Source organism: Pseudophryne corroboree, chromosome 7 (assembly GCF_028390025.1).
Source record: "Pseudophryne corroboree isolate aPseCor3 chromosome 7, aPseCor3.hap2, whole genome shotgun sequence".
In the NCBI taxonomy this organism is placed as follows: domain Eukaryota; kingdom Metazoa; phylum Chordata; class Amphibia; order Anura; family Myobatrachidae; genus Pseudophryne; species Pseudophryne corroboree.
Window position 1 is genome coordinate 95,108,525 of NC_086450.1, and position 16,522 is coordinate 95,125,046.

Genomic DNA, 16,522 nt, shown 5'->3' on the forward strand with positions numbered 1-16,522 from the left:
GGTAGAATTTCAACTGGGACGTTTTCTCCTTTTTCTGCAGTCAGGTGTGGATGTGGGCTACATTTGGGCTCCATAAATGTCCAGATTTCGGCCTTATCCATTTTCTTCCAGAAACAATTGGCTTCTCTCCCTGAGGTTCAGACATTTTTGAAGGGGGTTCTGCACATCCAACAGCCCTTTGTGCCTCCTACAGTGCCTTGGGATCTCAACGTGGAGTTGCAGTTCCTGCAATCGGAATGGTTTGAGCCTTTACAGGACGTAGAAGTCAAGTTTCTTACGTGGAAGGCCATCACGCTGTTGGCATTGGCTTCTGCGAGGCGTGTGTCGGAGCTGGGGGCGTTGTCTCACAAGAGCCCCTATTTGATTTTTCATGAAGATAAGGCTGAACTCAGAGCTCGTCAGCAATTTCTTCCAAAGGTGGTGTCTGCATTTCATATCAACCAACCTATTGTGGTTCAGGTGGTTACTGACACCTCTGCTACTTCAAAGTCCTTGAATGTTGTGAGAGCTTTGAAGATCTATGTCAAACAGACAGCTCGTCACATAAAATCTGACTAGCTGTTTGTTCTCTATGTTCCCAATAAAATTGGGTGTCCTGCTTCAAAGCAGACAATTGCACACTGGATCAGGCTTACTATCCAGCAGGCTTATTCCACGGCAGGTTTGCCATGTCCAAAATCTGTACAGGCCCACTCTACAAGGTCGGTGGGTTCTTCCTGGGCGGCTGCCCACGGTGTCTCGGCTTTACAGCTCTGCCGAGCAGCTACTTGGTCAGGTTTGAACACGTTTGCTAAGTTCTACAAGTTCGATACTTTGGCCTCTGAGGACCTCAGTTCTGCAGGAACCTCAGCACATTCCCCCCCCAGTTTGAGAGCTTTGGTACATCCCCATTGTACTTAATGTGGACCCCAGTATCCTCTATGATGTAAGAGAAAATAGGATTTTAATTACCTACCAGTAAATTCTTTTCTCGTAGTCAGGAAACTGGGCGCCCGCCCAGTGCTTCGTTTCTTCCTGCACTGTTACTTAGTCCCATCTAGGAGTGGCACTGCAGTGTCAGACAGGATGGCAGATTTAAAAAATAGTCCCCAAACAGCACATGATGCAAAGAAAAAAAGAGGTGCACCAAGGTCGCTGGATGGCTAAGCTAAGCGACCCAAGTGGCCGACACAAACACCTGGCCCATCTAGGAGTAGCACTGCAGTGTCAGAAAGGATGGCACTTAAAAAAATAGTCCCCAAACAGCACATGATGCAAAGAAAAAAAGAGGTGCACCAAGGTCGCTGGATGGCTAAGCTAAGCGACCCAAGTGGCCGACACAAACACCTGGCCCATCTAGGAGTGGCACTGCAGTGTCAGACAGGATGGCAGATTTAAAAAATAGTCCCCAAACAGCACACGATGCAAAGAAAAAAAGAGGTGCACCAAGGTCGCTGGATGGCTAAGGTAAGCGACCCAAGTGGCCGACACAAATACCTGGCCCATCTAGGAGTGGCACTGCAGTTTTCTAGTGAGAGGATGAGTGCTTCCATCTTCATGTGAATCTGAACCACTAGCCATGAACATAGGCCAGGGCCTCAGCTGTTCCTTGCCACTCCGTGTCGTAAATGGTATTTTGGCAAGTTTACGCTTCTCCTCAGACGCTTTTAATTTTGATTTTGGGTCATTTTACTGAACTTTTGTAGTATACTTGACGACACAGAGGTAGAGCAGTGGACTACTGTTCCGTACCGCTATATATATACTGGTGGTCACTGCAACATTCTGCACTGTCCCCTCCTACTATATACTGCGCACAACTAAAATGCAGCACAGGTATGGATGGATAGTATACTTGACGACACAGAGGTAGGTAGAGCAGTGGCCTACTGTACAGTACTGCTATATATTATATACTGGTGGTCAGCAAAATTCTGCACTGTCCTCCTACTATATATACTGCGCACAACTAAAATGCACCACAGGTATGGATGGATAGTATACTTGACGACACAGAGGTAGGTAGAGCAGTGGCCTACTGTACAGTACTGCTATATATTATATACTGGTGGTCAGCAAAATTCTGCACTGTCCTCCTACTATATATACTGCGCACAACAACTAAAATGAACCACAGGTATGGATGGATAGTATACTTGATGACACAGAGGTAGGTAGAGCAGTGGCCTACTGTACCGTACTGCTATATATTATATACTGGTGGTTAGCAAAATTCTGCACTGTCCTCCTACTATATATACTGCGCACAACTAAAATGCACCACAGGTATGGATGGATAGTATACTTGACGACACAGAGGTAGGTAGAGCAGTGGCCTACTGTACCGTACTGCTATATATTATATACTGGTGGTCAGAAAAATTCTGCACTATCCTCCTACTATATATACTGCGCACAACTAAAATGCACCACAGGTATGGATGGATAGTATACTTGACGACACAGAGGTAGGTAGAGCAGTGGACTACTGTACCGTACTGCTATATAATACTGGTGGTCACTGGTCAGAAAAATTCTGCACTGTCCTCCTACTATATACTACAATGCAGCACAGATATGGAGCGTTTTTCAGGCAGAGAACGTAGATATTTTCAGCACACTGAGTACAGATATTTGCAAGCACACTGAGCACAGATATTTGCAGCACACTGAACACAGAAACTGAGAGAACGCTGCACGTCCTCTCCCTATCATCTCAAATGCGCGAGTGAAAATGGCGGCGACGCGTGGCTCCTTATATAGAATACGAATCTCACGAGAATCCGACAGCGGGATGATGACGTTCGGGCGCGCTTGGGTTAACCGAGCAAGGCGGGAGGATCCGAGTCTGCATCGGAACCGTGTCAAATGGGTGAAGTTCGGGGGGGTTCGGATTCCGAGGAACCAAACCCGCTCATCACTAATCTATATAACCCATGTTACTAATGTGGACCCCAGTATCCTCTATGGGCTACGAGAAAAGGATTTACCAGTAGGTAATTAAAATCCTATTTATTTATTTTTGTTTAGATATATACTTCTAGTTACTGTTTATGAGATGAAAAAATATTTTTTTCTGAATTTCTGTCTTCTCTCTGTTTGTCTGTTCATTCCGGCACCATGCAAGAACTACTGAATGAATTTGGATCGCGTTCTCACTATTGTATAGCTTAGTGACCTAGAAAGAAACTTAGGTCAGTATGTATGATCTCGATGCAAAATCAGGTAAAGGAGCAATTGAGGAAAAACCAGATGCTTGACCCTTGGCGTGTGCAGCGTGCAGGCTCCTCAAGTCCAAAATGACTATGGGCCTAATTCAGATCTGTTCTCTCGCTAGCGGTTTTCGCTGCACAGCGATCAGGGCACTACTGCGCATGCGTATGCACTGCAATGTGCAGGCGCGACGTACGGGTACAAAGCGGATCATCTCTGTGCGGTGGATTTAACCAAGAATCCATTCGCACAGCCGATCGCAAGGAGATTGACAGGAAGAAGGCATTTGTGGGTGTCAATTGACCATTTTCGGGAGTGTCTGGAAGAATACAGGCGTGTTCAAGCGTTTGCAGGGCGGGTGTCTGTCTGACGTCAATTCCGGCCTCGAACAGGCTGAAGTGATCGCAGCGGCTGAGTAAGTTCAGACCTACTCAGAAACTGCACAAACTGTTTTTGTATAGGGTGGCTGCACATGCGATCGCATACTAAAATACACTCCCCTATAGGCGGCGACTATCTGATCGCAGCGCTCCAAAAAATAGCTAGCGATCGGACAGATCTAAATTAGGCCCTGTGGGCCTAATTCAGAGTTGATCGCAGCAGCAAATTTGTTAGCAGCTGGGCAAAACCATGTACACTGTAGGGGGGGCAAATATAACATGTGCAGAGAGAGTTAGATTTGGGTGGGGTGTGTTCAAACTGAAATCTAAATTGCAGTGTAAAAATAAAGCAGCCACTATTTACCCTGCACAGAAACAAAATATCCCACCCAAGGCTAACACTCTCTGCAAATGTTATATCTGCCACACCTGCAGTGCACATGGGCCCTCATTCCGAGTTGTTCGCTCGTTCTTTTTCATCGCATCGCAGTGAAAATCCGCTTAGTACGCATGCGCAAAGTTCGCACTGCGACTGCGCCAAGTAACTTTACTATGAAGAAAGTATTTTTACTCACGGCTTTTTCTTCGCTCCGGCGATCGTAATGTGATTGACAGGAAATGGGTGTTACTGGGCGGAAACACGGCGTTTTAGGGGCGTGTGGCTGAAAACGCTACCGTTTCCGGAAAAAACGCAGGAGTGGCTGGAGAAACGGTGGGAGTGCCTGGGCGAACGCTGGGTGTGTTTGTGACGTCAACCAGGAACGACAAGCACTGAACTGATCGCACAGGCAGAGTAAGTCTGGAGCTACTCTGAAACTGCGAAGTAGTTTGTAATCGCAATATTGCGAATACATCGGTCGCAATTTTAAGAAGCTAAGATTCACTCCCAGTAGGCGGCGGCTTAGCGTGAGCAACTCTGCTAAATTCGCCTTGCGACCGACCAACTCGGAATGAGGGCCATGGTTTTGCCCAACTACTAACAAATTTGCTGCTGTGATCAACTCTGAATTACCCCCCATATGTATATAAATACAGTGTATATATATATATATATATATATATATATATATATTGCACAGCCCAAACACAAAGAGTTATATATGTATGTATGTATAGAAAAAAGAGATTCTCATGGGAGCTAAACCACCTCAGATGTCACGAAACGATGTATTTATTTTTAAAATTTAAACAGTAAAAACTGTAGCATTATATAAAAACATCAATAAAACATGCAAATAGCTTTGTACCATAAATGAACAATACAGACTAATAGTTATCTGACGAATTTTGTATTGGTAATTTCTCTAACGTCCTAAGTGGATGCTGGGGACTCCGTCAGGACCATGGGGTTTAGCGGCTCCGCAGGAGACAGGGCACAATAATAAAAGCTTTAGGATCAGGTGGTGTGCACTGGCTCCTCCCCCTATGACCCTCCTCCAAGCCTCAGTTAGATTTTTGTGCCCGGCCGAGAAGGGTGCAATCTAGGTGGCTCTCCTGAGCTGCTTAGAATAAAAGTTTAAGTTAGGTTTTTTATTTTCAGTGAGTCCTGCTGGCAACAGGCTCACTGCTACGAGGGATTTAGGGGAGAGAAGTAAACTCACCTGCGTGCAGGATGGATTTGCTTCTTAGGCTACTGGACACCATTAGCTCCAGAGGGAGTCGGAACACAGGTCTCACCCTGGGGTTCGTACCGGAGCCGTGCCGCCGACCCCCCTTGCAGATGCCGAAGTTGAAGAGGTCCAGAGGTCCAGAAACAGGCGGCAGAAGACTTTCAGTCTTCATAAGGTAGCGCACAGCACTGCAGCTGTGCGCCATTGTTGTCAGCACACTTCATACCAGCGGTCACTGAGGGTGCAGGGCGCTGGGGGGGGCGCCCTGGGCAGCAATGTATTATACCTTTTTTATGGCTAAAATACATCACATATAGCCCTTGAGGCTATATGGATGTATTTAACCCCTGCCAGATCTCACAAACTCCGGGAGAAGAGCCCGCCGTTTTAGGGGGCGGGGCCTATTCTCCTCAGCACACGGCGCCATTTTCCTGCTCAGCTCTGCTGTGAGGAAGGCTCCCAGGCTCTCCCCTGCACTGCACTACAGAAACAGGGTTAAAACAGAGAGGGGGGGCACTTATTTGGCGATATGATTACATATGTGAAAATGCTATAAGGGAAAACACTTGTATAAGGGGTTGTCCCTGTATAATTATAGCGTTTTTGGTGTGTGCTGGCAAACTCTCCCTCTGTCTCCCCAAAGGGCTAGTGGGGTCCTGTCCTCTATCAGAGCATTCCCTGTGTGTGTGCTGTGTGTCGGTACGTGTGTGTCGACATGTAGGAGGACGATGTTGGTGAGGAGGCGGAGCAAATTGCCTGTATTGGTGATGTCACTCTCTAGGGAGTCGACACCGGAATGGATGGCTTATTTAGGAATTACGTGATAATGTCAACACGATGCAAGGTCGGTTGACGACATGAGACGGCCGGCAAACAAATTAGTACCTGTCCAGGCGTCTCAGACACCGTCAGGGGCTTGTAAAAACGCCCATTTACCTCAGTTGGTCGACACAGACACAGACACGGACACTGACTTCAGTGTCGACGGTGAAGAAACAAATGTATTTTCCTTTAGGGCCACACGTTACATGTTAAGGGCAATGAAGGAGGTGTTACATATTTCTGATACTACAAGTACCACAAATAAGGGTATTATGTAGGGTGGGAATAATCTACTTGTAGTTTTTCCTGAATCAGATAAATTAAAGTGTGTGATGATACGTGGGTTTCCTCCGATAGAAAATTATTGGAGGTATACCCTTTCCCGCCAGAAGTGAGGGCGAGTTGGGAAACACACCTTAGGGTGGATAAGGCGCTCACACGCTTATAAAAACAAGTGGCGTTACCGTCTCCAGATACGGCCGCCCTCAAGGAGCCAGCTGATAGGAAGCTGAAAAATATCCTAAAAAGTATATACACACATACTGGTGTTATACTACGACCAGCAATCGCCTCAGCCTGGATGTGCAGCGCTGGGGGGGCTTGGTCGGATTTCCTGACTGAAAATATTGATACCCTTGACAGGAACAATATTTTATTGACTATAGAGCATTTTAAGGATGCATTTCTATATATGCGAGATGCGCAGAGGGATATTTGCATTCTGGCATCAAGAGTAGATGTGATGTCCATATCTGCCAGACGATGTTTATAGACACGACAGTGGTCAGGTGATGCAGATTCCAGACGGCACAGGGAAGTATTGCCGTATAAAGGGGCGGTCCATCGGACCTGGTGGCCATGGCAACAGCTGGAAAATCCACTTTTGTTACCCCAAGTCACATCTCAGCAGAAAAGGACACAGTCTTTTCAGTCTCAGTCCTTTCGTACCCATAAAGGCAGGCGGGCAAAAGGCCAGTCATATCTGCCCAGGGTTAGAGGAAAGGGAAGAAGACTGCAGCAGGCAGCCCATTCCCAGGAACAGAAGTCCTCCACAGCTTCTGCCAAGTCCGCAGCATGACGCTGGGGCCATACAAGCGGACTCAGGTGCGGTGGGGGGTCATCTCAAGAGTTTCAGCACGCAGTGGGCTCACTCGCAAGTGGACTCCTGGATCCTACACGTAGTATCCCAGGTGTACATTGGAAATTCGAGACGTCTTCCCCTCACAAGTTCCTGAAGTCTGCTTTACCAACGTCTCCCTCCGACAGGGAGGCAGTATTGGGAAAAAATTCACAGGCTGTATTCCCAGCAGGTGATAATCAAAGTACCCCTCCTACAACAAGGGAAGGGGTATTATTCCACACTATATTGTGGTACTGAAGCCAAACGGCTCGGTGAGATCTAAAAGATTTGAACAATTACATACAAGGGTTCAAATCAAGATGGAGTCACTCAGAGCAGTGATAGCGAACCAGGACGATATGGTGTCACTGGATATCAGGGACGCTTACCTACATGTCCAAATTTTGCCCTTCTCACCAAGGGTATCTCAGGTTCGTGGTACAGAACTGTCACTATCAGTTCAGACGCTGCCGTTTGGATTGTCCACGGCACCCCGGGTCTTTACCATGGTAATGGCCGAAATGATGATTCTTCCTAAAAGAAATATGGACGCTTTCCTGATAAGGGCAAGGTCCAGAGAACAGTTGGCGGTCGGAGTAGCACTATCTCAAGTAGTTCTACGACAGCACGAGTGGATTCTAAATATTCCAAAATCGCAGCTTTTTCCGACGACACGTCTAATGTTCCTAGGAATGATTCTGGACACAGTCCAGAAAAGGATGTTTTCTCCCGGAAAAGAAGGCCAGGGAGTTATCCGAGCTAGTCAGGAACCTCCTAAAACCAGGAAAAGTATCAGTGCATCATTGCACAAGGGTCCTGTGAAAAATGGTGGTTTCTTACAAAGCGATCCCATTCGGTAGATTTCACGCAAGAACCTTTCAGTGGAATCTGCTGGGAAAATGGTCCGGATCGCATCTTCAGATGCATCAGCGGATAACCCTGTCTCCAAGGACAAGGGTGTTTTCTTCTGCGGTGGCTGCAGAGTGCTCATCTATGAAAGGGCCGCAGATTCGACATTCAGGACTGGGTCCTGGTGACCACGGATGCCAGCCTGAGTGGCTGGGGAGCAGTCACACAAGGAAAAAATTTCCAGGGAGTGTGATCAAGTCTGGAGACTTCTCTCCACATAAATATACTGGAGCTAAGGGCAATTTACAAGGCTCTAAGCTTAGCAAGACCTCTGCTTCAAGGTCAGCCGGTATTGATCCAGTGGGACAACATCACGGCAGTCGCCCACGTAAACAGACAGGGCGGCACATGAAGCAGGAGGGAAATGGCAGAAACTGCAAGGATTCTTCGCTGGGCGAAAAATCATGTGATAACACTCTCAGCAGTGTTAATTCCGGGAGTGGAAAACTGGGAAGCAGACTTCCTCAGCAGGCATAACCTCCACCCGGGAGAGTGGGGACTTCAGTGGGAAGTCTTCCACATGATTGTAAACCGTTGGGAAAAACCAAAGGTGGACATGATGGCGTCCCGCCTGAACAAAAAACTAGACAGATATTGCGCCAGGTCAAGGGACCCTCAGGCAATAGCGGTGGACGCTCTGGTAACACTGTGGGTGTACCAGTCAGGGTATGTGTTCCCTCCTATGCATCTCATACCAAAAGTACTGAGAATCATAAGAAGGAGATGAGTAAGAACGATACTCGTGGTTCCGGATGGGTCAAGAAGGACTTGGTACCCGGAACTTCAAGAGATGCTCACGGAAGAACCGGGGCCTCTACCTTAAGAGAGGACCTGCTCCAGCAGGGGCCTTGTCTGTTCCAAGACTTACCGCGGCTGCGTTTGACGGCATGGCAGTTGAACGCCGGATCCTGAAAGGGCATTCCAGATGAAGTCATCCCTACCCTGGTCGAAGCCAGGAAGGATGTAACCGCAAAACATTTTCACCGCATTTGGCGAAAATATGTTGCGTGGTGTGAGGCCAAGAAGGTCCCTACAGAGGAATTCCAACTGGGTCGTTTCCTACATTTCCTGAAAACAGGACTGTCTATGGGCCTAAAATTAGGGTCCATTAAGGTTCAAATTTCGACCCTGTCGAATTTCTTCCAGAAAGAACTGACTTCAGTGCTTGAAGTTCAGACGTTTGTAAAAGGGGTACTGCATATACAGCCTCCTTTTGTGCCCCCAGTGGCACCTTGGGATCTCAATGTTGTTTTGAGTTTCCTAAAGTCACATTGGTTTGATCCACTCACCACTGTGGAATTAAAATATTTCACATGGAAGGTGAAGATTCTATTAGCCCTGGCTTCGGCCAGGCGTGTGTCAGAATGGGCGGCTTTATCATATAAAAGCCCTTACTTAATTTTTCATTCTGACAGGGCAGAATTGAGGACTCGTCCTCAATTTCTCCTTAAGGTGTTTTCTGTTTTTCACATGAACCAACCTATTGTGGTACCTGCGGCTACTAGGGACTTGGAGGACTCCAAGTTACTTGACGTTGTCAGGGCCCTGAAAATATATGTTTCCAGGACGACTGGAGTCAGAAAATCTGACTCGCTGTTTAGCCTGTATGCACCCAACAAGATGGGTGTTCCTGCTTCTAAGCAGACGATTGCTCGCTGGATTTGTAGTACAATTCAGCTTGCACATTCTGTGGCAGGCTTGCCACAGCCAAAATCAGTAAAAGCCCATTCCACAAGGAAGTGGGCTCATCTTGGGCGGCTGCCCGAGGGGTCTCGGCTTTACAACTTTGCCGAGCTGCTACTTGGTCAGGGGCACACCCTGACTGAGGAGGACCTGGAGTTCTCTCATTCGGTGCTGCAGAGTCATCCGCACTCTCCCGCCTGTTTGGGAGCTTTGGTATAATCCCCATGGTCCTGACGGAGTCCCCAGCATCCACTTAGGACGTTAGAGAAAATAAGAATTTACTTACCGATAATTCTATTTCTCGTAGTCCATAGTGGATGCTGGGCGCCCATCCCAAGTGCGGATTGTCTGCAATACTTGTACATAGTTATTGTTACAAAAATCGGGTTATTCTTGTTGTGAGCCATCTTTTCAGAGGCTCCTTCGTTGTTATCATACTGTTAACTGGGTTCAGATCACAGGTTGTACGGTGTGATTGGTGTGGCTGGTATGAGTCTTACCCGGGATTCAATATCCTTCCTTATTATGCACGCTCGTCCGGGCACAGTATCCTAACTGAGGCTTGGAGGAGGGTCATAGGGGGAGGAGCCAGTGCACACCACCTGATCCTAAAGCTTTTATTATTGTGCCCTGTCTCCTGCGGAGCCGCTAAACCCCATGGTCCTGACGGAGTCCCCAGCATCCACTACGGACTACGAGAAATAGAATTATCGGTAAGTAAATTCTTATTATCCACAATTGGATCGAATATCAATTCTTCCAATAAAGCGTTCAGATGTATGTTCAAATTCATAAATGCGTGAATACCCAACGCGTTTCGTCCATACAGGACTTCATCAGGGGTCGTAATCTGAGTGGTTGTTAGAAAGAGGAAAATAAACTATATGATAATTACATTTATCATGATCTTACTAGATTTGAATTATCTACTTACATACCAATATGGTCAAAGTTTGTAAGATTCAAAATCCCATCCAGCTTTTGCCGTGGGCGTGTACAATATTCTCAAAGATAGAAGATCTAAAAATGTCACCATCAGAATTGATATTAGATTAGAGTGACCATAACATATACAACAGGAATTAGAAACAAAATCAATGAAGGAGGAACAAATCATAGTCAGGTGATGGAGGAATAGATGTAATAAACTCTCTACCAATGGCCATAATAATCACTTAATTGATCACCGTTGGGTGCAACAATATATTGCATTATTATCCAATACAGAGATAATGGTGAATAAGTATATTCCATTATATCATAGGTAATCAAACAGAACTACTCACATTCCAATATTCGTGTCTATCATATAAAGTTCATCAATGTATATAAAAAGAACAATTGCTGTGACAGTGACCTATAGATTGGAGATATTAAACAAAACATATATACACTGAAAATGACCACTCTTTAACAGCATTAATCATAAACAGCAAATTCTCACTTACATTACATATATTAAAGTTTAACCATATGCAATATTTATTTTACAAATGGGATAAACCCAAATAGTTCTTATATATACAGTACAATTGCACTATTTATAAGGGACCATGTTGAACTCAATAGCTGATCAAAAATTATATTTTTGTATATACCCTAACATATGGTTATTATTAATCCCAAATTATGTCATACCCCATTCTCCAATATTTATGTTATATCAACTTCCAATGTTGGGTAATGACCACTTAAACAGCCTTTATAAGTCAGGACAACGCCTAACATGCCTTATTGCAAAATCAAGCTCTAATCAAGATCTAATACTTATTTCTCAATGTACTGCAGAGTATTATATATTATAAATCCTGGATAGTTAAATTACATTCATAATTATTCAAATTTAGTTTCATATGTATGTATGTATGCATATATAAATAAATGCATATATAAATACATAGATATATATAAACATTTACAAGATCTTTTTCGCATTAAAATCTGACTATATATCAATCACTGATCGGGCAGGTTATCTTGACTCATGAAGTTTAAGTTTACACATCAATCCAGTAGATGACACACATGCTATGGTTACGCATGATGCGAGTTGATATATAGAGTCACTGGTCATGTTACTTGCAACCAGGACTGGACTGCTCATCTGGCACTTCTGGCAAATGCCAGAAGGGCCAATGGGCTGGTGGGCCGGTCCGGTCCACAGAGAGCCGAAAAGTCCATGCGCAGTGCAGCTCCTGGCTCTCTCGTTTGTCCCCTGCTGCTGCCGCCCATAGTGCCCTGTTGCTAAGCTATATGATAGCGTGCCGTGAGTCCATGCCGCCTGACCCACAGCCCGCCCCCTTTCTTGTTGCACGTGGCCCCTTTCACGTGCATGCTCGCGCCTTTGACGCGTGCACGCACACGGATGCCAGGGCCGGAAAGAGGCCCCAGTCCATCCCTGCTTGCAACCTTTTGGTGTTACAGAACCTAACTTAAATTGACTGCTCTGCAGAGGAATCTAATTGAGGCAGAGTTTCTAATGGGATGTGGCGCAGGTGAGACCGTGTTTATACCATGTATACCTCTTATCCCCAACAATATTCCTTTCAATTCAAGTGCTTACAGTTTCCTGTAAGCTTTTGATTCGCTATGACGATCAACAAGTTGCAGGGGCAAACAGTCAAGGCTGCAGGTATAGATCTCAGGACCAGCTGCATCTCCCCATGGCAGCTTTCTGTGGCTTGCTCACAAGTTAGTAGCCTCAAGCATCTTTTTGCATTAATCCATGACGTAAAAACTGCAAATATTGGGGCAGATCTATTAACCTGGAGAAGGGATAAATAATTGATAAAGCAGTGATAAGCGCAAGGTGTTAACACACCAGCCAATCATTACGAATTTGAAAAATGACAGTTAGGAGTTGACTGGCTGGTGCATTATCACCTTGCACTAATCACTGCTTTATCACTTCTTTATCCCTTCTCCAGACTTAATACATCTTCCCCATTGTTTACAAAGAAATTTTATGATCAATGTGTACAATATAAATATCCATTACAATATTAGGTGGTACTTCTGTCTTTGTAAAATTAGTTCCATTGAGCAATTACAGGCATCCATGTGAGCAAAGCCACGGGCAAATGGTAGTCCTTCATAAAATAACATTTTGAAGTTTAATAAAATATCATGTTTAATACTGTAGGTTGTTTCAGTTTTGTTTTACTTATTTATGTATCTGATGAAGTTTACACCTTGTTCTGAATAATAAAGAGTATTATGATGCTCAGCAGTGACAAGTCTGTTTTTCTTTAAAAGAAAAATAGTAGGGTGGAAAAAGTCCAAATAATGATCATGGTATGGAAAAGTGTTACGAGTCTCCACTGCGGCTAATTCCTGTATGTATTCTGACTGTCTCCTAGCAACAAGGATGCTGGCTGCTACGTGCAGCAGCACATCTGTTTGGAATACCTTGTTACCTGACTCCAGCCTGATAACTCATGTGATTGGTCTCTCTCCCTTTCATTAGGGATTTTAAACAGTTCCTGTTGCCAGTGATATTCCCTACTTCCTGCATCTAGTGAGCTCGTCACACAGTCACTGTACCCTGTACAGTTCCCAGTCTGTCTGTTCCTGAGTCCTGGTTCCGTGCCTCTGTGTACCTGCATTTCTGTATCCTGCCTCAGTCCTCTGTGTGTTGTCCCTGCCAGTCCTGCACATGTGCCCTGTTTGATCCTACCTTGTACCTGCCATCCTGTGTCCATACCTGCTCCATGTCCTTGTCTATACAAAGCACTCCAGTTACTTTCATGTCTGGACCTGATCCATGTCGAGGCTCCTGTGACTATATCCTGCCAGCTCTGGTTTTGTGTACATCTAGCCTGTTTGTCCATGTTTACAATTGCAGCAAATTACATTCCCTCCAGATGTTCCAGTAGTTGCAAGTCTACAGTATTTCCACTACACCTGAACCTGTACCCAAGTCACAGCTTAGCCACTGTATATTATGACAGACTGTGGCCTAGTCACTATTCATCCAGCAAGTCTCCCTGCAAATAGGTTCATGCTGCCAGCACTCTGCTTTCAATCACAGTACACACCCAGCACCTGCTTGCTTCCCAGTAGTTAACTATCCCCTGGTTGTGTTAACCTTCAACAAACACTTTGTTATTTCAATTATCGTTGTTCAGTTACCAGTGCATATCAGTCCTGCAGTCTTCAGTCACCATATCTTGTCCAGCCTGTCTGCAGTTACCATTCCTGTATCCAGTCTGCCTGCAATTAACTCTTGCCTTGCCAGCTGCTAGACTCCGGGTTTATTATTTTGTGGTCTGTAGCCTATTGTGTGAGCCCCTACTTCAAGAGGTTTAAGACCAGGTGGCATCTCAAGTGCTGGTGAGCATACAACTCTGTGGGAACAGAAGCTGCTGTTATTGGCAGAAGACCCTCTCATTGGCTCTAGGGGTCTCACATACATAGTGCTGGAGTTCTCTAACAAAAAGAGATAGCAGGAAGAAGTTAGTGTGTCTATATGATTGCATACCTCCCAACTATGAAGTGTTGGGAATCATGACAGGGGACATGACTATGTCATGATGTAAGTCTGGCCATACTCCTGGGGCTGGGCCTTGTGCCCAGGGACAGACTGGAGCTGTAATTCGACTCTGGCCTCTGGCCACAACCTCTGTGTGCGTGCCACTAAAAAGTGTGTGTGTGGCCACTCATCACAGGGACGTGTTGCAAGTAAAAGGGCCATGGCCTCTTGGCACATCCTGCCTTTGCATGCCAGACCAGCATAGCGCAAGTAGGCAGAGCTGTTTGGCTCATCAGGCCATCAGCCCTTCTGTCATTTGCCAGAAGTGTCAGATGGCAAGTCCAGCCCTGCTGGTGCCTTTGAATTATTAGGCTGCTCCTTAGCCACTCGCCTTCCTTTTCTAACACTTATCCAGTGCTTTGCGCACCAGTGGCAGGTGCATGCAGCATCGAAACTCTGCTGCTCCATGAGTCATCTCCAGAAGAAAGCTATCTTGGTAGGGACAGCAGCCCAGTCCCACTGTCTGAATTTAGATGGGAACTGCCTCACTTAAATCGAGACATTTATGAGCATAGATGGATTAAGGGGAGTTCAGGGGTTAGATGCCCCAGGCCCATCTCTCTCAGGGAACCCCCCAGTCCTTGATTACAGCTGCAGTGCAGAGCAAGACTTCACTGCGAGCTGTTGAAATTTAAATGTGTGTGTGTGACTGTTTGTATATGTGTGTAACTGTATATATTGATGTGTATATTTGTCTGACTATGTATGTATGACTACCACCCAGCCATCATGATTTTGTTGAGACAGTCCTGCTTTTCAGGGACTGCCCCACCTATGGGCTGGAGAAAAGGTATCGAGGGAACTCTATCACCTGATGTGCATGAAAGGCTAGAGGCAGCCCAGCAGCTGGGGAAACAATGTGCATGCCCCCAGCGTGACATGAAATGGGGGAGGGACTTGTGACCACATCCTCTTTGCAAGTGTAAATGTATGGCCTGTATGCAGCAGCCATAGATATAGGCCATAAATTGGTTTCTGTTTAAAAAAAAATTAACAAAATTGATGTTTTTTGATATCATTTATTATACTGTTTATATTTGGCCTCTTTCTGCAGAGTGACATTGCTACATTGTACTTTAAAGTGGGTGTAAAGAATATTGCGACAGTGTTCCTACACACGGATGCTCAGATTCCTGATGAACGATTCCTTGTTCTAGTCAATGACATGCTGGCATCAGGTACAGTAAATATCTTTATATAAGATTCTACAGTACTAATTATTCTGATGAAAATACATTGTCACTAATGTTACTGAAATTGTAGGGTTGCATCATATGGTCTACCTGGTGGAATAACCAGGAGTTTTGTGTTATGTGATTTATTAAAATGGTTTCACAAAGCACGTGCCTTGCCTTATTAGACAGGGACACATGGACCTGAGGCTAAAAATTATATAGGCCCTATTGTGAAAAGCAGAGTAGGTGTGGCCAGTGCTGTGTGGGTGTGGCCAGTGTCATGGGGCAGGTACAAACCCTAAACTACTAGCTCCAGTCTCCCTAGGGGACATACTTATTAATTAGTGGAACTTGATTCTGATTGATATAATTTCTTATCACCATGTATCACGGCAATAAAAAAAACTATGGGGTCTATTTACTAAGCCTCGGATGGAGATAAAGCAGATGGAGATAAAGTACCAGCCAATCAGCTCCTAACTGCCAAACCCAGCCTGTCGCATGTCAGTTAGGAGCCGATTGGTTGGAACTTTATCTTCATTGACTTTATCTTCATCCAAAGCTTAGTAAATAGACCTTTATGGGTTGCCAAGATGTTTAAAATAAAACATGCACAGACAGGGGTCCCGATAGGAGCAAGACTCTGCAAAGTGTAACCCACAAGCTACAATGGCTAATGCCACCTGAAGATGGCAAAAGCTATCTGTGCCAAGCTCCGGAATACTTTCACATTCCTCAGTAATTGCGGGTAGGTCTCAAAAACTGGTGTTATTGGAGGATATCCTGCAAATATTTTTGAATAGATATGCCCTTAAATACTGTATGTCAAAGGTGAAAGGTTACAAAATAGTGTGAGAAAACTCTGAATACAATTTTAATACTTAAGATTTATGACAGACCATGTGGTAATTTAGGCAGCTGGCTGTCATTATGATGGGCCTATTTTTATGTGGTGGCCTGGGTGCTGTAGTCCCATCTGTTCCATTGGTAATTTGCCCCTGATGTTGGGAAATCGCCTATCAGTTTAAGGTGCTTTATGTTCTCAGTATAATGCAAGGTTCCTATTGCCTGGGTTTCAGCACAAATGATGAAATCTGCGT

At 45.2% G+C, this 16,522-nt stretch overlaps 1 protein-coding gene across 5 annotated transcripts in view; it reads left to right on the plus strand.

Moving 5' to 3' along the window:
* The window catches only part of LOC134944673 (dynein axonemal heavy chain 11-like), a 697,358-nt gene that overhangs the window by 358,099 nt on the left and 322,737 nt on the right, over nucleotides 1–16,522 (plus strand). For all 5 annotated transcript variants that reach the window (XM_063933444.1, XM_063933440.1, XM_063933442.1 and 2 more), the window contains one exon: nucleotides 15,302–15,425. In XM_063933444.1, coding sequence (XP_063789514.1) covers nucleotides 15,302–15,425 — 124 coding nt within the window. The remainder of the gene's footprint in view (nucleotides 1–15,301; nucleotides 15,426–16,522) is intronic.